This window comes from Schistocerca cancellata, chromosome 4 (assembly GCF_023864275.1).
Source record: "Schistocerca cancellata isolate TAMUIC-IGC-003103 chromosome 4, iqSchCanc2.1, whole genome shotgun sequence".
NCBI classification, from domain to species: domain Eukaryota; kingdom Metazoa; phylum Arthropoda; class Insecta; order Orthoptera; family Acrididae; genus Schistocerca; species Schistocerca cancellata.
In genome coordinates this window covers 699,510,966-699,535,234 of record NC_064629.1, presented here as the reverse complement: position 1 = coordinate 699,535,234, position 24,269 = coordinate 699,510,966, and the positions used below count along the sequence as shown (strand labels likewise).

At 42.6% G+C, this 24,269-nt stretch overlaps 1 protein-coding gene across 1 annotated transcript in view; it reads left to right on the top strand.

Moving 5' to 3' along the window:
- The window catches only part of LOC126183444 (histidine decarboxylase), a 385,906-nt gene that overhangs the window by 258,050 nt on the left and 103,587 nt on the right, over positions 1-24,269 (top strand). Inside the window, exon 8 of the mRNA XM_049925432.1 lies at positions 17,665-17,731. Coding sequence (XP_049781389.1) covers positions 17,665-17,731 — 67 coding nt within the window. The remainder of the gene's footprint in view (positions 1-17,664; positions 17,732-24,269) is intronic.

Here is a 24,269-nt window from a genome sequence, read left to right as displayed (position 1 = left end):
GGCTCATCATTCCGATAGCGTAGTCCATATTTTACCATTAATACTCCCATCTAGACTCGTTTCCAACAGTAAACCACTCTAAGTATTATCGTTTAAAGTAGCATTTTGCCTGCAAAATCTCTTTGCTTGAAAGCCCAGTATTTTAATCTTAAACTTTAATATCTGCTGTCATCATTGTCTAAAGGTCATTTTAAACAGCGAAGATACAAACACAGTTATGGTGTGTAGAACATTAATCCATTTTTAATAACATACCAATAATCAGCAAGAATAATTCTTACTAATTAAGGGAAAGATAAGTGACATAACCTTGCATACGGTTGGGGATGACCAGAAACAGAATTTAGAAAAAAAAATATTTTTTACTCTTAGTAGAGAATATGCTGCGTAGGTCGTGTGTAACGAATCGAAATATTTTCAACTATTAAGCCCCATATTTCACTTCTACTCACTTCATCATACAGTAACAGCATGACGCAACAGTTTCATGATGGAAACACTAAATCCTAACGCCTATCAACACACATGAAAAAGTGAAGGAACCATCCATAGCTCCCAAAAGCAAGCTCAGCATCCGCAAACGTAGTGACTATTGTTTGTAACATGAATACATTAATTGCAAGAGATAGTAAATAAGTATTAATGCTTGAGCTGTGACCCATTGGCGTGTGAGATGCACTCCCTCAAATGGACCGCAATGTACTAGCGCCGTGCCATCTTGTAACGTGACTCAACAGTCTAGGCGGCCTAATTTCATTTTTCGAGAGTAAAACGTCAGCGAAATTACGCCCTTGCTAATCATCACGTCACGTTCCCCCGATGAGCAGATCTTCATGTCTGGAAGGGTAGTTTCTGCAGCCCATAACGTGGAGGCGTGACTGCTCACCGGTTGGTGTTGTCGTCCAGCACTGAATTGGCTGCATTGTAGCTCATCTGTCCACAGCGACACCTTCCATTAATAAGATTTTGTTTACGGCAGTTGATTTAAAAAAAAATGATTCAAATATCTCTAACCACCATGGGACTTAACATCGGAGTTCATTACTCCCCTAGACTTAGAACTACTTAAACCTAACTAACCTAACGACATCACACACATTCATGCCCGAGGCAGGATTCGAACCTGCGACCGTAGCAGCAGCTAGGTTCCGGACTGAAGCGCCTAGGACCGCTCGGTCACAACGGTTGGCAGTTGATTTTCAATTGGTGGTTTACCCCGAATATGGGTACTCACGATATACACTGTCTGATCATAAAAATATGACACATAACAGTGGACTCTTCGCCTTTATGCCGGCTTGAATTCTGCTGGGCATACTATCAATAAGGTGTATGAATGTATGTGGAGGAATACTACTCCATTCTTCTTGAAGAGCTGAAAGTAGGGGAGGTAGTGATGTACGAAGGTGTGGACTGGAGCGAGGTCGACATTCTAACTCATCCTAAATGTCTTCCAGTGGGTTCAGGTCAGAGCTCAGGGCAGCCTATCCATTTCAGGAATGTTGTTGTCCACGAACCATTGTCTCAAAAGCTGCTTTATGACAGTGCGCATTGTCATGATGATATAAACAGTCGTCGTCTCCGGACTGTTCCTCTACTGTAAGAGCACACGGTGCTGTAAAATGTGTTTGTATCCTTCTACACTTAGCGATTTCTTAAGCGCAGTAAGAGGACAACCCTTAATCCTTAAAAACAACCCCATTCTCTAACACTTGTTACTGTAGGACGAGTTTGTGAGTTCGTGAACCGGTTTCTGGTGCAGTAAATCGCTATGAAAATTTCTCCCTGCCACTACTACACAGCTATGCCCCAATGCCCCAGGGTCAGGTAACAGGATAGGAGAACGAAGATTCTACAACACTCCAGCAAATTAGTAACAAAGTCACGCAAATGAGTTAAAAGATTTACTTATCTTTGTGACTAGTTCAGAAACGAAGTCTGAAACACTGCTTGTAATATAACACAAAAAAGATCCTCAATGACTAAGTGTAAATAATTGTAGGTATACGTCACAGTACATACTCTATGTGATCAAAAGTATACGGACACCTGGCTGAAAATGACTTACAAGTTCGTGGCGCCCTCTAACGGTAATGCTGGAGCTCAATATGGTGTTGGCCCACCCTTAGCCTTGATGACAGCTTCCACTCTCGCAGGCATACTTTCAACCAGGTGCTGGAACGTTTCTTGGGGAAAGGCAGCCTATTCTTCAAGGAGTGCTGCACTGAAGAGAGGTATCATGACGGTCGGTGAGGCCTGGCACGAATTCGGCGCTCCAAACCGTCCCAAAGGTGTTCTATAGGCTTCCGACCAGGACTCTGTGCAGGGCAGTCCATTACAGGGATGTTATTGCCGTGTAACCACTCAGCCACAGGCCGTGCATTATGAACAGGTGCTCGATCGTGTTGAAAGATGCAATCGCCATCCCCGAATTGCTCTTCAACAGTGGGATCAAGACGGTCCAATGATTACGCTTCTTACACCAAGCGAGGCGTCTTTTGGCATTTACCGGGGTGATGTGTGGCTTATGAGCAGCCGCTCGACCATGAAATCTACGTTTACACGCCTCCCGCCTAACTGTCATAGTACTTGCAGTGGATACTGATGCAGTTTGGAATTCATGTGTGGTGGTCTGGATAGATGTCTGCCTATTACAAATTACGACCCTCTTCAACTGTCGGCGGTCTCTGTCAGTCAACAGAAGAGGTCGGCCTGTACGCTTTTGTGCTGCACGTGTCCCTTCACGTTTCCACTTCACTATCACATCGGAAACAGTGGACCTAGAAATGCGTAGAAGTGTGGAAATCTCGCGTACAGACGTATGACGCAAGTGACGCCCAGTCACCTGACGACGTTCGCAGTCAGTTCGGCGGAGCGCCCCATTCTGCTCTCAAAAAATGTTCAAATGTGTGTGAAGTCTTATGGGACTTAACTGCTAAGGTCATCAGTCCCTATGCTTACACACTACTTAACCTAAATTATCCTAAGGACAAACACACACACACCTATGCCCGAGGGAGGACTCGAACCTCCGCCGGGATCAGCCGCACAGTCCATGACTGCAGCGCCTTAGAGCGCTCGGCTAATTCCGCGCGGCCCATTCTGCTCTCTCACGATGTCTAATGACTACTGAAGTTGCTGATACGGAGTACCTGGCAGTAGGTGGCAGTACAATGCACCTAATATGAAAAAGTATGTTTTTGGGGGTGTCCGGATGCTTTTGATCACATAGTGTAGTAAATGCACCTTACAAGAACTGTCTGTTCATTACTAAGATTTTACTGAACGACGTTCCCTGGATGATGATCTATAACCAAATGGGCAAGAGCTCCTCTTCTATCTTCCGAGTAGGCTCCTGTGCGTTGTCGTCCGGTCATTAGCGGATTGTACTCGGCCGGCAACTGGCCGGAGCGAAGTCGATATCTTCGTCCTCAGCGTCGCCCGTGGCGCTGGTGGAACTCTATGACACTGGCACCAGTTCGCATGTTTGGGCCTGTGGTGCTTTTGACCTGGCTGTGTCTTGTTCCAGTGGCGTCGCTCTTTACAACACCTCAAGCGTCGCTTACTGTTGAAATCAGAAATGTGTGGCTTATAACGAGATGCTTGACCATTGCAGCCCATTTTGTGTAACTCCATGAACACAATCATTATGCTAGCTGGACTGCTAGTAACATTTTGGGACTCACGAGCTACTCCTTCGACTGACTGCATGCGAATTTTTCAGCCACCCTCCTCAATGTTCGACGGTCCCTGTCCGACAGTACATGAGATGTACATGGTCTGGATTTAGCTGTGGTTGTTCCTTCGAGTTTCCACTTCACGATCACATCATCAAGAGTCAACGTGGGAGCTTTAGAAGGATTGGAATATCCCTGATGCATTTGCTAATAAGGTGACATCCAATGACTAGTCCACGCTCGAAGTTATTGAACTCTCCTGATCGACCTAGTCTGCTGTTACTTCTTTTCTACCGCCAACGCAATGCTCCCTGTGCTCTTTCATACTGGCGGGTCCCACTCGTGTGCCGTCAGGTGGGCAATTCCGCATTAAAGAGGGGAGTCTGGATACTTTTGATCAGATGGTGTTTTCTGGTTGTGGTGACAGGTGAAAAGCTCAGTAGCCATAGGACTTAGAAGGTGAGGTGTTTCGTGCGTCGGGTACCCACGATTTGGCAGTGACCAAGGCATCTGACATTACGTGTCTTCTCCATCGTAAGTCTGACTTCCACGCCGACGATCAATACAAGCTCTCATGACATCCCAGTCGTATGAGACTTTGAATTACTCCATTCGCCCTTTTTGTCCTACACAGCAGCCATCTCTTACTGAGTAGGCGGCGAGTGGTTATTGAATACAGTAATTTGCTAATTACTCCCAGAGAAACGTAGGTTCTCGGCTTTCCGCGAGTAGGGCTATCCCAGAACACGATAATTTTCTTTTAGTGTCTCCTACAAGGATTTTCCTATAATTCTTGTGAAGCTTTCGTGCAGGTTAAAGAAGTTCTCCTTGCGGTATTCTATATAATTTATTTTAATCCACTTTGGTAAGGGTCCCAGACAAACGGACAATACTCATCAAGCGGTCAATCGAGGATTTTTTGAGAATTCTCATTCGTAAATAAAGGACACTTCCTTCGTATTTTTCAGAAAAATAGCAGTGTGACATGCCGGTATCAAGCAAATATTGCGTAGCTACCTGTCTTTCTTGTAGCTTCGTTACGAAGGTATGTACAGCAGTACGTCTTTTTAAAATGACACCCTATATTTTTTGTTCGGTAATCCACTTCCTCTCCTCAGGACCTGTTCAAGAAATTACCAGAGTGTACCATTATTGTAAAAATGACGTTATTAGACACTTCGCACAAAACTGACATTGACTCTCCAGGAATAGTACACAGTCCAGGTATCCAAGATAGCGTACACTTGCTGGAACTGATGGTAAACAAATGGAAAAACCAGCCATTCAGTTAACCATGTGCAAATGAAGGTAGTCTATATTTTATTCACACAAACCTTCGACTGAACAACAGTGTGTATTTTCTTTACGTTTCCATTTGTTTACTGTTAACACGAGCAAGTTTACGAATATCGTTACCCCATGTAGCTTCGCTGTGTGCTAGTTCAAGAGATTTAAATATATTTTGTTACCTTTTTAATAACATCATTTTTACGTGAATGTCACGCTGTGTTGCGTTTTTGAAAAGATGTTGAAGAGAGGAAATGGATTACCGAATAAAAAATATAGAGTGCTGTTTAAAAAAGACGTGCTGCTGTTCATATCTTGGTAACGGACAAAGTAACAAGAAAGGCACTCGTACTGGTTAATGTCACCCTGATAAGCAAACAACATTCGCTTGATAGATCTTTTTTTTTTTTTTTTTACTTTTGGACAGAAATTTTTTTGGGGTGGTTAAGATAAATCTACACAAATTGTAAATATGTATGTACGCATGTATGAAGGTATGTTCCACATCTCCTCCTAAATCACTTGTCCGATTCAACGAAACTTGGTACACATATCATTTACTGTCTCGAAAGAATCATTGCGTGGGTGAGAACCACCCACCTATCAAGGGGGTGGGGGTGGTGCGGAGAGCAGTGTAGCTCACAAGGAGAATACCCATACTTTAGTTGTCCACTATTTGAGAAAGGGAGCACTTAGAGACTTGCAACAAACTTTACACATAATTGCAAAACTTTAAAAAATTATTCTCACTCAAGACCCCCAGAAAATGATGAAAGGAAAAAATATTGTCGCTTACTTCACTTTCACTGTTCATTTAGTAAAACTGCCACATGAAGCATGGCGTTTTAATTAATTACTTCTTTACTGCTAAATGCATTCGTGACACATTTTGCAGACAATATTCACATATACCACTGAATTTACCAGAAAAATTACATCATTGTACAACACTCAGTTCCGGGGATACGACGTGATAAACACTGAACGCGTGAAGAACTACCGAATCAAGCAAGACGTTTAAATTTATCATTTAATTCCTACTCACTCTACTTGCAACACTTTCGCAGACAGCATTCACATTTGTCATTGAATGTATCTACAGAAATATATCACTGTACGACCTGTAGTTCAGGAGATATGAAGTCAAATACACTGAGGCGAGAAGAAAACTGCCGCATCATGCATGACGCTATAATTTATTATTTCTTTGCTGCTAACTCTATTCGCAACACATTTCGCAGACAGCAACCACATATGCCTCCGAATGAACGTAGAAAAACCATCGTTTTACGACAGATAGTTCAGGAGATACGACATCATAAATATTAAACTGCGTGAAATGAAACAGCGGGGTAAAATTCGCTAGAAATATAGGAGAAATATGTATACAAATACGTGTTAAATACGTAAAACATGTGTGAAATGTGTTTTATATGTGCATTCGTGAGCAAAGCCACGAGTAAAAATCTCATCCTAAACCTCTGGAACGATTTCAGTCAAATTTGGTACACATATCAGCTGCAGTCCCCAAAGAAATACTGTAAGGGTAAGAACCACCAGCCTCCTATTGCGGTAAGTAAGATAACGTGGAGAAAGAAGGTAGTGTGAGGAGATGGACAGACAGCGAAGGCAATGAGGAGAAAGGCTCAGATAGGAGGAGAAGGAATGGGTGAAGATAGGGGAAGGGGAAATGGACAGTGAGAGGGGAGAGAAGGAGATGTACAGAGTAAGGAAAGGGGAGGGATGGACAGAGACAAGGGGATGAAGAGACAGGCAAAGCGATGGGGGAGGAGATGAACAGACAGAGAAGGAAATGGAGAGGAAAAGGAAACAGGAGGAGAGAGAGGGGGAAGAAGGAGATGGATAAAGAGAGGAGGGAGGAGGAGCTGAACTAATAGAGGATTGGAATAAATAAATACCCGTGCAAAACCGGGTTTCTCTGCTAGTATAAGATACACTTTACAGTTGTCACTGATCCGAGCGACTGATTAGCGATCGTTTAACTGAAATCTATCGAATCTTTCCGACTGTATTCTCGTCGTAAGTAGTATTTATTTACGTCTGGGGTAAGGACAGACTTTACACCAGACGCTAATCATCTACAACAGTACTCTTCTTTTTCCTGTAGTTATCCCGTACCTTGACAGAGTCGGCATGTTAACTGAAATGGGCAATGTTAGTGGTTGAAGGGGGCCAAATGGCCTTCCTGACGCCACCACTGCGCCCCCGGGACGGAATTTGAGTGCTCCATCAGTCTGCGTCCAGTGTTATCCCACGTGAAAGTATGACAACGTTTTCGAAATGTTTGCGACTCGTGTAACTCAAAATGGTTCAAATGGCTCTCAGCACTATGGGACTTAACATCGGAGGTCATCAGTCCCCTAGACTTAGAATTACTTAAACCTAACTAACCTAAGGGCATCACACACATCCATGCCCGAGGCAGGATTCGAACCTGCGACCGTAGTAACAGCGCGGTGCCGGACTGAAGCGCCTAGAACCGCTCTGCCACAGCGGCCGGCCTCGTGTAACTGAAATGTGGCATTGGTACCAGCTCGGTATTCACTTACTCGGTTGTGTAAAACAGTCTAAAACTACGTCCTGGCTGGCCGGGGCACCATCTTCGTTAATCTGCCGGATGGATTCGATCCTGGGCCGGCGAGCCTACCCAGATCCCGGGAGCAGCGTGCCAACGCGCACGGCTATCCGTGCGGGTCAAAACCTGGCTACTGTATTACGCTAGTGTAAACTGTTCAAAAAATGTTCAAATGTGTGTTAAATCTTATGGGACTTAACTGCTAAGGTCATCAGTCCATAAGCTTACACACTACTTAAATTATCCTAAGAACAAACACACACACCCATGCCCCAGGGAGGACTCGAACCTCCGCCGGGACCGTGTCAACTGTAACTGTCTAGAATAAGTACAGCACATTTATATTAATAGCAAATGAAAATATTAACAGAGTAACAAATATTGTAAATATAGGCGTAAATAATTCGAAAAATATTTAGCTTTGCCGATTGATAGGGCTCTGAAATGTGGGTAATGGCATTCGATTGTATCAGTATATACTAATTAGCTTTGGATGCTAAAATAGCTTAATAAAAGTGTACGACCGACTTTAAAAGTTCGTTTGCTACATTGGTGTCCATGGAGCCGCCACGGACCCGTCACATTGCCCGTTTACTGTTATACTACGTTTCTGGTAATTGACTGAATTGCACGGAGGATATGGTTGACAAAATAGAAATGTCCTCGCGCAGTGTGGCTACATATTACTAAATAAAATGTTTGTTTATCACGTGCTGAAATGCTATGAGTGCAACGATACATTGATCCACAAATTCATTCTAGAACAAGTCTCGAACACCACGCTGCATTTAAAAGGTTAAAGTTCATAAAATCTGCTATGGAAAAATTTTCTAAGTCCACGAACTCATGCACAAATTTTGCAAGTTCCCTGACATGTCGCACGAAAAATTTCAAATACATTTAACCGCGATTGACGTGCTACTCATCCACACAGCTCTTGCTTTTACTACTTTATCTAGCAGACTGAACCATTATGGCTGCTGACTCCTTACAGCCGTCAAGATCCCGTTGAAAACTTCACGAAACGCAATTACTGTGTATATTACTGCTAAAACTGTAAATCTAAACATATCACATAACTCGCTAAAGTGCTGATAAGTGTGACGTGTTCCAATACGAAAATTACATCGCTTTTTACAGGAAAATCTTACATGTTTCTCATGGCCCCTGCGTGGACCTTTCAATGATTAAAGACTGTGTTAACTATAAAAACCGTTACTCCCAATAAGAATTAGAATTCCAGCAGCGTGCGTGTGGTGACATTGGTTTATTTTGTCGGGGTACTTAGTTCGTGATTTATTTGCATATCACTATGATGAATCGGAAAAATTTGCATTGTTGTCCATTATCAAAACCTAAGAAGAATATTCTCTCTAAACGTAATGTTTTTCAGATTATTTTTCACTTAAATGAATTTTTCAATCATCAGAACCAACATTCTGACCCATTATTCAGATTGTAACCTCCCCCTCACTTATCGACCTTAATGACAGTGAAAAATTAAACCGCATGTACCTAATGGAAATTTGGGAAAAGCAATCGTCACCGAAGTTAATCTGTCGGTAAAGAGGGAGGAAAGGGTTACATCTAAATGAAAGGAAAAATGCTAGTGAAACAGGTGGAAATTAATTTTGAAAAGGGGTAAAGTTAATAAAGAAAGTAAATGTGCGGCCGTTACGTTAACAATTAACTAGCGGTAATTAGATATTTGAGATTTGGGGGAAATTGCGGTCGCCAGTCCTAAGGACAATTACTATAGCAACTGAAAAAGAAAGGTTATTACACATATAATTAGCACTAGAAGCGTGGCAACTGAAGGTTGACACGTGCAGTGTGAAAACTGAAAGTTTGTCAGAAGTAGTAAATTTCGCTACACTCTGACTCAATTTAGCAAAAGAATTAATAAAACAGGAAAATCGAAAGTTAATTTAGTGACTGAAGTTAATAGTGAGCTTTCTTTCTGAAGCACATCGAAATTCAGTTAAATACGGTTAGCCTTGGACTACCTCAACAATCATTTCAAAAGCTACTTGAATCTACACAATTTAGAAATAAGGGATTTAACTTTGAACTTGAATTAAATGATTCTGAACAATTAACAGTAGTAAAATTTAGTACGTACCAAGCTGAGCTGCAGTCACAGGTAAGCTAAAATACGGTAACAAAACTCGCAATCTTAATTTGTGCTTGTGTAATCTGAATACTGTAGCCAGCTATGAATACCTTAACTGAACTTTGAAATTAAAGCAGTGAAATCGAATGATGCTGGCGTTTGAATTTCAACGACACTCGGGTTCATTCCGGAAAAGGAAGGGACCCTGCTTGGTAATGCAATTGGGACAATGAGCAACAAACGTTCATGCTAAGTTGCTGTAATTTTGTGATGCAACAATTTTAAAAGTTTGAAAAGCTGAGGTCTGTCATACAGTTCTAAAACTTTGCGTGCTTCCAGTCTTCCTTGTTGGCTGATTGAAGGTTTGAAGCCGTCGATCGAGGAGGTGGCGACAGTCACTCATTGTCGGCCGTCGCTGTTGCTGAAGCTGGATGTTGGCGCGCCTTCTTCTCGACACGGTCACCAGACGAAACGGGCTCTTGATGTGCGCCAGCTAATGCTTCCCGTCCGCGACACCATGTCAGAAACTATCATCGCAAGTCGAGCGCAATTACATTCTGCCAAACCCCGAAAGCGCGGCAACTCGCGGGAGCTTCACACAACACACCTGCTCCACTGCACCACCCCAGCCAGACTCTCTCTGCTCAGTGCTCAGCCCGCGCTCCATGCGGCACCACACTACCAAAGATCCTAAACACTTTCGTTCTCCACACGACATATCGATGTAATCGTTCGATAGCATAGTTTTCCCTTGGCCAGACCCAGCGTATAATTACAAATAATATTCACAAAACAAACCAACATAAATGCATATATATATATATATATATATATATATATATATATATATATATATATATATATATATACAAACAGTAAAATAATTACAATATATAAAGAGACAGAAATGTCATATCTTGAGGTAACAAAACAAGGAAAAAAATTTGCAGTGCAATAGATGGAAATAGGAGGATATGCATTTCCGGCGTTACAAGATTTCACTAATTTAATAACAAATCTGACTTTCGATAATTCTGGCCAGGCGCTGTCAGTGGACTCTTTGTTGTGATGGCTGAAGGCATCCTGAAGTTACTTTTGAAGACAAGAGGTATATCTACATCTTTCGTCGCCTCTAGCAAATGTACTGTTCTACCGAAGAGGGGTCTTCAAACATGCTTTCTCGCCTCGTTTTTCTTTTTCATGTGGCGTCGTTGCTTATTTTGGAGCTTTATTACTACTTGTTTTACTTATGTGACGGCCGTGTAATTATTCACGGCCTTAACTGTTTCCGCCACGTCGGTTCGCTACCCTAACACCATACACCGCTTTGCAACGGCCATTCTTCGGGGAAAATCATTCGCAGTAACCGTTTATTTGCTGCCTTCCTGACGTCCTGAGTTTATTGAGCGGTCGGTAAACCCACGCAATAGCAGAGGCTTAACTGTCTTGTGCCCCCGATCTGACAGCTCCAACACGTTACCTCCGCGCTCACTATGCCCGCCTGTGTTGGGACCCGCGTTGCGCCTCAGCGCGTCGTCTGTCAAACCTGCGCACGTTGGCCGCGCCTCTCTATTATCTTAGAGCGTCTGTAAGAAATCAAACCTTCTTGTAAAATTCGCTGTTTGCTGTCCACGGGTTTGTCAAACAAGTACGCAGACTTACCAACTATGTTTGTCACATTTAACCTCACTTTTGAAGAAGCTGCCAAATTGTGCGTATCGTATCACGAAGTATGACACTCGTTGTCACTGTACAAGGTGCAATGCAAGATGCGAACTCTACATTTTAGAATTATGCTCCAGGTGCCAGAGCAGAGTTAAAGGTAACAATTCTTCTATCATCTGGCTGTTGTTTGACAACTGCGTGCTTAAACCGTCAAACTTGTGTATCAAAACGGTGGTCAATTGAAATCTCTCTCTAACAGGTGAAGCACAGTTATGTTTGACAAACACGGCAAGTAAAGCAACATACTTCCAAATAATTTGACGAACACAGGAAGTTTGTCAAATTGTTTGATCGTCTACGGGGGCTTGTACACTCATCATACAAGAAGAGAGGAAGAGGCACCTAACGCTAGGCGGGAATAATAATGCGGCTGAATAAACACTCAGTGCGTTACTTCAGGACAGCTGCCCTGTCCATGTCGAAGCTCGTATCTTATTAATTAAACTGTCCAGATACCTAGTTATCTATGTCAAAATGTTTAATTTTTGAGTCTTTCACTGAGTCCCCATGAGTATTGTGAATAATAACAGTCTCATCACACAACCTTGATGCACGAAGACACTACTTTCGGCTTGTGATGATATCTGCCAGCACATCTCCACATACTGGCTTCTCTTGGCTACAACATACTCAGTCCAGTCTTTATCCTGTTTGGATATCCCGTTTTCACGTCCACTACTTATCAGACGACAGTGCTGAACTGTGGTCTATTTTCTTTTTAACTCAAAAAGCACGCCATGAATTAGGTCTCCTCTATTAGTTGCCTTCTGCATCTCTGGGTTTCACGCAGTCTGTGTCCGTGGAATCGAGGATGATTACTGCAGGTAAGTTACTAGAACTCCAGAAAGTGAACATATGATAGCCCAAATTCTACACCAAGTGAATGCAAGTGAGATAGATCCGTTGCTGTGTACATCTCTTCTGAAGCTCTTCTTAAATCTTGGAACACACTATTGTTTTAGTATTCTACGATGAAGTGTTACTGGAATAGGGGAACGTTCCTCTGTGTATTCAATATAGAATGTCTGACGGATATAGCATATCACCCAGTGACCCCTATCGAGAAGCTTAACTTGTTTTCTCCAGAAGACAGAATTTATTATTTCCTTTCTAATTTTATCTTCTTCCATTTCGGTGCCGGCACATTCAACGAGCAACTGCAAAGACAATTTTTCTCCGTTGACCTTCGCATGTGATTCGTGTTTTTTATCACTGTAACATAGTCCTAAACCTATACGTGCCCGCATCTCGTGGTCGTGCGGTAGCGTTCTCGCTTCCCTCGCCCGGGTTCCCGGGTTCGATTCCGGGCGGGGTCAGGGATTTTCTCTGCCTCGTGATGGCTGGGAGTTGTGTGCTGTCCTTAGGTTAGTTAGGTTTAAGTAGTTCTAAGTTCTAGGGGACTGATGACCATAGATGTTAAGTCCCATAGTGCTCAGAGCCATTTGAACCTATACGTAAAATAAGAAGATTAATTTGATTTATATTTTTCCGTATGGAACACTGCATACCGAATACAAATCTTGAATAGGTGGTTACCATCCCATTTCGCTCTTAGCCTTTCCTGCCCCAGTATTATTACCTTTTGCTAGCGTCAATCATTCACATATAAATAAAAAAGACATTCTTTCGATGCCATTACAAAGGGCACATTAAGGAATGTTGAGCCAGACAAAGATTAAAGTGTCTGGAAGATGAATCTTGGAGAAACTACTTTTGTACGGTGCCGTAGGCTATTTTGTGTGACGTCGTAGAAAGCCAATACTTAGAAAAAATACTGTTTTCTCGGTTCCTCTTTATGTACTGGCGTTCGCTGAAATTTTACAACAGCATACCTACAACTAGCAAGTAATGGAAATCAACCCCATTCTGTAAGAATGAAGGCAATTTAACATAGAGATTTGTTACGTATCTCGTTGCTAACTGAAGGTTTCTGTTCTCAGATCCAGATAATCAGAGACTTCATAGAAGATGGAACTATTTATATATGTTTTAAAATCGTTTTTAATATTCTAGCGATATCCAAATTTTTGCATTATGTCTGTAACTAGGGTGTTTAAGATATTTGCTTCAGGAAATAGAGCCACTGTGAACACCAAACAATAAGACAAAATCCACATGGAAATAATTCCTATGCCTTGTATCGTGTTGTGCAAACTAAGGTTCACCTGTAATGATTTTTTGCTACCAGTAAATACTATTATGTAGCAAATATTCGACATATTTCTGTAGTGAAAGAGGTGTGGAAAATACATAAAATACGCTAGAATTTTTGTCTGCTGTTCGACACAATGAGGGATATTTCTAAATGGAAAATATTTTCAGCTGTACTTGATAATTTTGTGAATTTGTTAACTCTATTTTCACTTGTCATTCTTCTGGACACAAACGAATTTTACACGTAAACAGTCCCTTCGTGTTTGACAACGTCCAATTCAGCTAGTTAGTGGTCCGTTTCAGGTGCTCAAAATTCCTTGTTTTATGTTTTTAAAATTAAGCCATTGCCTTCGGACATCATATAGCTTAACATTCCCATAATTCCTTTAGGTAAGTCATGAATAGGGGTTGACTAAATACCGAACATACACGAGTTTAATTTTATTTGCGTGATGTCCAATGTTAAAGCGACCTTCTGCTCCGTCAGACTCTTTCCAAATGAGGATGGAGGGTGGTTCAATTACGAGTAATTCAATAATACTCGTCTTTGCGCAGTTATCTTTTTTGCGAATGAAGCCGTCTAGATCGTTGAACATATTTTCATTTGCTACTACGTTTAGGCTACTGCCATCATCAAATCTAAATTTTGAATGCTAGTGACAATAAAATCTATATAGGCCACAAGACAGACTTAAACAATTATTGTACAGTTTCCTTACTGACATGTTTCTCCAAAATATTCGAAGAAGTAATGTACTCAAGAGTAGTCTCACACTTAAAGTGGAAACAATTTTCTTGGCATATCACAGTTTGGATTCCAGACGGGTTGCTCGACCGAGAATGCTATTTATACATTCACACATGAAATGTTACAAGCAGTAAATAATAAAATATCACCAGTTGGTACATTTTGTGATGTGTCAAAGGCGTTTGATTGCATTAATCATGTTACTCTCTTAGAAAAACTCAAGTTTTATGGAACAGATGGGTTTACACACAGTTCGTCTGACGTATACTTAACAAATAGAATGCGAAAGGATGTGCTGAATAATTCAAACAATGTCGGAAGGGTAGAAAATTTTTGTTATTGGGTAGAAATCACAAAAGGAGTCCCACAGGGGTTGAATTATGGGTCGAATCCTGTTCCTTTTATATGTGAATGACCTACAACTTAACATTTAACAAGCAGAATTGGTACATTTTGCAAACGATACTAGTGTTATAATTAATCCTATTAGAGAGAAAGCAACAGAAGAGATGGTAAATAATATTTTCCAAAGAATTACAAAGTGGTTCTCAGAATATGGACTCTCCCTACACTGTGAAAAAAAAAACACTATGTTTAGTTCTATGCGACAAAGTCATGCCAAATATTGAAGTAGCACATGAACAGAATTCAGTAAACATGGCAAAATGCTAATAATTTATGTGTGTACATTCTGATGAAAACTTGAACTGGAAGAAGTGAATTACTGAGCTTCTCAAACAATTAAATTCAGCAACTTTTGTTCTTCGTTTAATTGTTAATTTTGGAAGGAAACTAATCAACTCTAGATATATTTTGCATATTTCCGTTCAATAATGTCTTCTGGATAATTTTCTGGGGTAACTCATAAATTAGAAAGAAAGTATTGATTTCACACAAGCGAGCATTAAGAATAATATGTGGTTTTCACTCACGGAGTCATGTACACTCCTGGAAATTGAAATAAGAACACCGTGAATTCATTGTCCCAGGAAGGGGAAACTTTATTGACACATTCCTGGGGTCAGATACATCACATGATCACACTGACAGAACCACAGGCACATAGACACAGGCAACAGAGCATGCACAATGTCGGCACTAGTACAGTGTATATCCACCTTTCGCAGCAATGCAGGCTGCTATTCTCCCATGGAGACGATCGTAGAGATGCTGGATGTAGTCCTGTGGAACGGCTTGCCATGCCATTTCCACCTGGCGCCTCAGTTGGGCCAGCGTTCGTGCTGGACGTGCAGACCGCGTGAGACGACGCTTCATCCAGTCCCAAACAACCTCAATGGGGGACAGATCCGGAGATCTTGCTGGCCAGGGTAGTTGACTTACACCTTCTAGAGCACGTTGGGTGGCACGGGATACATGCGGACGTGCATTGTCTTGTTGGAACAGCAAGTTCCCTTGCCGGTCTAGGAATGGTAGAACGATGGGTTCGATGACGGTTTGGATGTACCGTGCACTATTCAGTGTCCCCTCGACGATCACCAGTGGTGTACGGCCAGTGTAGGAGATCGCTCCCCACACCATGATGCCGGGTGTTGGCCCTGTGTGCCTCGGTCGTATGCAGTCCTGATTGTGACGCTCACCTGCACGGCGCCAAACACGCATACGACCATCATTGGCACCAAGGCAGAAGCGACTCTCATCGCTGAAGACGACACGTCTCCATTCGTCCCTCCATTCACGCCTGTCGCGACACCACTGGAGGCGGGCTGCACGATGTTGGGGCGTGAGCGGAAGACGGCCTAACGGTGTGCGGGACCGTAGCCCAGCTTCAAAGAGACGGTTGCGAATGGTTCTCGCCGATACCCCAGGAGCAACAGTGTCCCTAATTTGCTGGGAAGTGGCGGTGCGGTCCCCTACGGCACTGCGTAGGATCCTATGGTCTTGGCGTGCATCCGTGCGTCGCTGCGGTCCGGTCCCAGGTCGACGGGCACGTGCACCTTCCGCCGACCACTGGCGACAACATCGATGTACTGTGGAGACCTCACGCCCCACGTGTTGAGCAATTCGGCGGTACGTCCACCCGGCCTCCCGCATGCCCACTATACGCCCTCGCTCAAAGTCCGTCAACTGCACATACGGTTCACGTCCACGCTGTCGCGGCATGCTACCAGTGTTAAAGACTGCGATGGAGCTCCGTATGCCACGGCAAACTGGCTGACACTGACGGCGGCGGTGCACAAATGCTGCGCAGCTAGCGCCATTCGACGGCCAACACCGCGGTTCCTGGTGTGTCCGCTGTGCCGTGCGTGTGATCATTGCTTGTACAGCCCTCTCGCAGTGTCCGGAGCAAGTATGGTGGGTCTGACACACCGGTGTCAATGTGTTCTTTTTTCCATTTCCAGGAGTGTATATACTTCCTCAAGGATCTAGGCGTTTTAATTTCGTCATCACAAAACATATTTTCGCTAGTGAAATTCGTCATAAATATTCCATTTCAGTTTAATAAGAACACTGACGTCCATACCTACAACACTAGAGGGAAAGATGTGTTTATTAGCCATTATTAAAGCAGTCAGTGACTCAGAAAAGAGCTGAATATGCAGAAAAAAAAATGTGATCATTTTCTCAATAACGTAAGAGGTATTTCAGGTTGCAAAGCAAGTTTAACTATAACTTAAGGTCATTTCTCCTGGACAATTCCTTCTATACTCTTGACGCATTTGTAGTTAAAAACTGGTAGCCAGTTAAAAAAAGACCTTGTTTTTAAGTGTAGTTGCATGAGTAAAACTAAAATAATAGTGTCCTAATTAATGATGTTCACACTAATCGTGTATACATATCCTTTAAATTGACTCGTTCCATATCATCTCGATCAAAGGATCATTCAAATAATATGTGAAAATGTACAACAAAGAATAAAAATACAACCTACGTTTTATTGCAGTTGAAACTGAAATTCCTTTGTGAGTTCTAAGGTCATTCGAGACGACTGTCAAACATTTCTGTCAGATATCATAACTCATGCTCAACAGGAACGTAATGAGGAATATACGTAACACAATATTAGTTAAATTGATGTTTCTAAAATAACGTATATTCATTATTATGTCCTATAGCATCATCATTATTATTTTTGTTACGTACTTCTAGTGACGTACTCTGCATATTGCAACCATTACTATATTTATTATCATTATTATTAGTGTCATTACTATTTTTATTGTTTATGATATTTTTATCGCTATTATCGCTATTATTATTATTATTACTATGTAACAATCGCTTACTAAATCTGGTTAAATACAAGAAATATAAGTAAATAAAATATAAAATACAAGAGATTTTTGCACTGTCTGACTGACACGAGTCTTACAACAACTATGACATAGTGAACTCCATGTTGCAGGTATGTGCCACGCTCGGGACAACAGGAGCCTGTGCATTTGACAACTTGGAGGAGCTAGGTCCCGTGTGTAAGTTGCATCTCACATCCTATCTGCAAGTGTAACATCACAATCAGTACTCATTATGTTCGTAAGCCAAGACGAGTCAGAAACCTTGCAAATACATTTTAGAATAGCGATGGACACTTCAGATAATCGTTTATTTTAAGGCCTTCTTGTACATCTGTGTCCACATTCCGTGAGCCACTGTATCGCATATAGTAGCGGATAGATAACCTACGATCAGTATCGTTTAACCGGGTCCTAATGGTGTGCGCGAGGAAGTACAATGGACACGCCTCCATGTAACCTCCAATTTCTCTAATTTTATATGTTTATTTGGATGGCCATCATCCACAGCATCTGTTATATAATAAGTATTAGGTGCTGTTTGTGTCTTATACCTACTTCAGATACATTTGCAGTACGCTTAAGACAAAAAATAGTACTTACTCCCTTATTTCACCATTATGATCATTACACTAGATACATGGGGAAAAGTAATTCGTTCCTTTGATCGTCTTGAAATGTACGATTTGAAACATCTAGTACTTGAGTGACGCACTAAGTTTTCCTGCATCATCTCCGACCAAAGACTGTCGTATATACTAAATACCGACTAACAATCCTCAAGAATCATATGCACGAGTGTTTTTGCAAACATTCTCCTTCGTAACCGAATTACACCTCCACAAAGTTGTTGAGCGAATCTTGGTCTGACATCTGACATCCGCATAACTAGTTTCATGTGGTTGTTGTTCCTTGAATCGTCCCAGATGGCTACCCAGAGGATACAAGCAAACAAATAATATCAGGTTATTTTGCCTCTTTTACGACCATTATATTATATTTGGTTATGTTAAGGTCAGCTGCACAAAGCGTTCATCATCTGCAGCTCGAAGAATTTTTGTAATGATGCGACATCTCTATCTACAACTGCATCATCCACGAACAGTCTCAGAGAGATATCTAGTTACTTACATTTAGATTAGCAAGGGTTCAGACGCACCTCCTTCCGGTAACCTCAACGCTGCTGTCGAATCTTATAGTGTATTCACATTGAGATCGAAGTAAAGAGTTCTGAAATGAGTAACGGAAGGTAACGGAAAGGGTTGTCTCAGTTGAAAATGTCCGCGTATGATGCCCAGGTGCTGCAGCTTTTGGCGCGAGTGGAGATACAACATCGGAGCAGTCTGTGACTTACAGGTGTGTAGTATATAGTGTCAACACATCGCGGGTTAACTGACTCTGCACTTGGGATGTACGCGGTGGAAGATGCATGGGTCACAGCAGATCTGAGATCACACTAGAACTCATATTTCAGAGGTCGACACTATGTAAGGTGGATCTTTAGTATTCCACTGACGTTTCCACACGCTTCAACCGCCACACATGAGGACCAGACGAACGAACGGCACGTCAGCTACGCAGAGCTGCATGTGGTGATCTACGTCTGTCTACATAATTACTCAGCAAACCATCCGAAGGTGTGTGGCGTATAGTAAGTCTCGTACCACGAACGTACCCCCTTCCCTGTTCCATTCGCCAAAGGCGCGTGGGCGGAATGATTGCTGGTAAGCCTCCATATTAGCTCTAATTCCTCGGCTTTTCTCGTTGTGGTCATTTCACGAGATGTGGTATATGAGCAGAGAGGAAATGGTATTTTGTCCGACTCTTCTCGGAAAGAAATCTCTCGAAATTTTAATACTTAATCTCTCCTTGAAGCTCAGCGCATCTTTTGTAGCGTCTGCCACCGGAGTCAGTTTCATGCCGTATAAACGATCCCGCGACGAAACGCGCCGCTCTCCTGTCCTCCTAACTGGCAAGGGACCAAGACTGATGAACAATACTCAAGAATCGGCCGAACATGAGTCTTGTAAGACACTTGTTTCGCGAATGAGTTACATTTCCTAAAGATTCCTCCTGTGAATCTGTCTGGTATCAGCTGTTCCTACTATTTGTTTTATGTGGTCATTCCAGTTAAGGTCGCTCCGGATAGACACTCCTAGATATTTTACGGTGGTTACTATTCCCAGAAATTTTCCACCAATAGTGCAGTTGTACAGTCGTGGATTTCTTTTCGTATGAATGTGCAATATGATACAGTTATTGACGTTCGAGGTCAATTTCCGGTCCTCGCACCATCCAGCAACCCTCTGCAGGTCTTTCCGCAAATAGTTACTGTTTTCTGGGGTCGCTACCTTCTTACAGACAATCGCATCATTTGCGAACAGCCTTAAAGAGCTTCCGACCCATTCTACTGGATCATTTATACACGAGGGTTGTCCAGAAAGTAAGTTCCGATCGGTCACGAAATGGAAACCACCGTGAAAATCAGAAATATTTTATTTGCAAGAGTTAGGTACACTTTCCAGATACTTCTCTACGTAGTCGCCGCTCCAACTTAGCCATTTGTCGGAGCGTTATACCAAATTTCCAACACCATTGACATAGAAGGCAGCCGCCTGTGCTTTCCGATAATTCTCTACGCTGTTCTATAGCGCGTAGCCTGCGCCCAAGTGTTGTCTTCGTATCCAGCGTTTCATGTGAACAGAGATGATACTCAGGACGAGCCAATTAGAGATGTGTTGTGGGTGATCGAACACTTCTCATCGAAAAGGCTTCAGGAGCGTTTTCACTGCCCCTGCAGAGTGTGGCTGAGAATTGCCATGAAGAAGGAAGTGCGTGGCAGTTGTGTTAGGTGGGCTGCATTCATTAAGGCGAAGCCTCTCAGCGGGCCCTCCTACTGGACGGGAGCCATCGTTGTTCTAGGCACCTTCACTCGCTCGCAGTGCTCTCATAACTGAAGAGAGCGTCTTGATGCGATCGATGATCATACTAGAGACACTACCCAACACATCTGTGCAAAGCTTCATCGTGGTTTCAGTGTGGTGTCTATTTAGTGACCGATCGGAACTTACTTTCTGGACAACCCTCGTACATTGTAAGCAGCAACGGTCCTATCACTCTTCTTCGGTGTACCCCAGAAATCAACTTTACATCTGCCGATTTTGTTCGTTAAGGGTGACGTGTTGAGTTCTATCTGCGATGGAGTCTTGAAACCAGTCGCAAATCTGGTCCGATACTCGGTAAGCTCATATTTTTTTGTCGCTAAATGACAGTGCGAGACAATGTCAAATGAATTCTTGAACTCGAGGAGCACGGCATCAAACTGAGCGCGGATGTCTACCACGCTGGAGAAAGAGACAGTTGAATTTCGAAAGATCTATGTTTGCGCAAGTCATTTTAATTTTTAAAGAGGGGATTACCGTTCTCCAAAAACGTCTTAATACGTGAGCATAAAACATGTTCCATTATTCTACAACATATTGACGTCAATGATATAGGCCTGTAATTATGTGCTTCTGTGGTCTACTATGAGCAGTTTTGAATCTGGGGCGTCAGGAACAAACTTCTACCAGGACTCTGCGGAGACAAATACATAGCATAAGCTGTGGCAGCCGACGACCGACATCACATCTAATATCTTTCCAAGTATGTTGTATAACAAGTCTTTAGGCCACTTATACAGGGTGTTACAAAAAGGTACGGCCAAACTTTCAGGAAACATTCCTCACACGCAAATAAAGAAATGATGTTATGTGGACATGTGTCCCGAAACGCTTAATTTCCATGTTAGAGCTCATTTTAGTTTCGTCAGTATGTACTGTACTTCCTCGATTCTCCGCCAGTTGGCCCAATTGAAGGAAGGTAATGTTGACTTCGGTACTTGCGACTCATTGCTCTACAGTACTAGCATCAAGCACATCAGTACGTAGCATCAACAGGTTAGTGTTCATCACGAACGTGGTTTTGCAGTCAGTGCAATGTTTACAAATGCGGAGTTGGCAGATGCCCATCGATTAGCACGGGGCAATAGCCGTGGCGCGGTACGTTTGTATCGAGACAGATTTCCGGAGCGAAGGTGTCCCGACAGGAAGACGTTCGAAGCAATTGATCGGCGTCTTAGGGAGCACGGAACATTCCAGCCTATGACTCGCGACTGAGGAAGACCTAGAACGACGAGGACACCTGCAATGGACGAGGCAATTCTTCTTGCAGTTGACGATAACCCTAACGTCAGCGTCAGAGGAGTTGCTGCTGTACAAGGTAACGTTGACCACGTCACTGTATGGAGAGTGCTACGGGAGAACCAGTTGTTTCTGTACCATGTACAGCGTGTGCAGGCACTATCAGCAGCTGATTGGCCTCCACGGCTACACTTCTGCGAATGGTTCATCCAACAATGTGTCAATCCTCATTTCAGTGCAAATGTTCTCTTTACGGATGAGGCTTCATTCCAACGTGATCAAATTGTAAATTTTCACAATCAACATGTATGGGCTGACGAGAATCCGCACGCAATTGTGCAATCACGTCATCAACACAGATTTTCTGTGAACGTTTGGGCAGGCATTGTTGGTGATGTCTTGATTTGGCCCCATGTTCTTCCACCTACGGACGTTATCATGATTTCATACAGGATACTCTACCTGTGCTGCTAGAACATGTGCCTTTACAAGTACGACACAACATGTGGTTCATGCACGATGGAGCTCCTGCACATTTCAGTCGAAGTGTTCGTACCCTTCTCAGCAACAGATTCGGTAACCGATGGATTGGTAGAGGCGGACCAATTCCATGGCCTCCACGCTCTCTTGACCTCAATCCTCTTGACTTTCATTTATGGGGGCATTTGAAAGCTCTTGTCTACGCAACCCCGGTACCAAATGTAGAGACTCTTCGTGCTCGTATTGTGGACGGCTGTGATACAACATGCCATTCTCCAGGGCTGCATCAGCGCATCAGGGATTCCATGCGACGGAGGGTGGATGCATGTATCCTCGCTAACGGAGGACATTTTGAACATTTCCTGTAACAAAGTGTTTGAAGGCACGCTGGTACGTTCTGTTGCTGTGTGTTTCCATTCCATGATTAATGTGATTTGAAGAGAAGTAATAAAATGAGCTCTAACATGGAAAGTAAGCGTTTCCGGACACATGTCCACATAACATATTTTCTTTCTTTGTGTGTGAGGAATGTTTCCTGAAAGTTTGGCCGTACCTTTTTGTAACACCCTGTATAACTAATCTGACACACCACAAGCACGTACTTTGTCCACTAGGTTTCAGTGTGCAAAGATATCGAAGACCTTACTGAATCGAAGAAACATGCAGTCAACTCTTAAATGACTATCTTGACCGTACTGTGTCTCATGAACGCAAGGGAGAAGCGGGGTTTCATACGGTTGGTACTTGCGACATTCGATTATATTCTTTCTGAGGAATTGTTTGGTTTCCAAAACGTCACAACACGCCAGCATAGCAGATGTTGCAAGCTTTCCCAGTACTTTATACATTAGCCTGTCAATTCACAAGAAACTATGATCCGGCTCTTAACGCCCTGACATATTACCCCTTTATATAAAATGTGACAGATATGTGAATTAACGCAATATGACTAACTCTGTTTTTAAATTCCGTAGCGGCAAGGGCATTGGTATAGCAAAACGGAATAATTAAAGAGGGGTTTAAAAAGGCTAAACCTAGGCAAAACTTAAACCATAAATCATCATAATAGGCCTCCTGCAGAAACTCAATCTACATGTGTATGAATTACAGCTTATAGATGTAATTCGTCGATACAAATGATTTTCCACTTTGTATCCTGCGACACATAATAAACTGAAAGGATATGATCCAGTGTGATGGCAGAATTTTATCTCGAAGCGTCTGTCTTTGCAAACACCTGTCTTGAAGTTCGACAGGAACACGAACTGACAAGAACAGCTGAAATTTCATTTAAAATAAAAATCTCGTTATTGCTGAAAGTAACTTATTCCCTAAAGGCTGTAAATGCAGGTAAAGTGAATGTAACACATTCGAGAACATAGTTCTGAAGTGAAATGCTGAGATATGGAACATGTGAAAGGCGAGCTTAAACAAAGATTAAAGGGAGTTCTTAAGAATCCCAAATTATGTTCATCCTTCATACAATGTTGAGTCACGTTAATGTGACCACCTGTCAAAAGCCTGAATAACCACTTCTAATGAGGACCGCTGCAGGAAGAGCGTCAGTCATGTTCTGGAAGGTAGCGACCGGGGTGTGCAGCCATGCCGATACCAGTTCCGTGGCCATGTGCGCCAGGCTTCATGGCGTGAACAGCCCGATCGGGGTGGTCCAACCGGTTCTCCATTGGGTTTAAATCTGAGGAGCTTGGTGGCCAGAGGAGTACAGTAAACCCATTTAGGTATTCTTTGAACCACGCACGTACACTGCGAGCTGTGTGAAATGTTGCATTGTCCTGCTGGTAATGCCATCCTGCACACGAAAAACAAACTGCATGTAAGGGTGTACGTGGTCCCCGAGGATAGATGCATACTTGTGTTGGTGCTTTAATTGCATACGGTAAAGAAACAGCGTTGTAGATGTGAAATATTCTTAAATTTAAAAAAAAATATTTCATATAAAACGACTTCGTTTCACTATTGTAAATATAACTAAAAGTAAACACGTAGGAAGTACACATACTGTACCTCTCACCTAACTTCACGCAGACCATAAATTA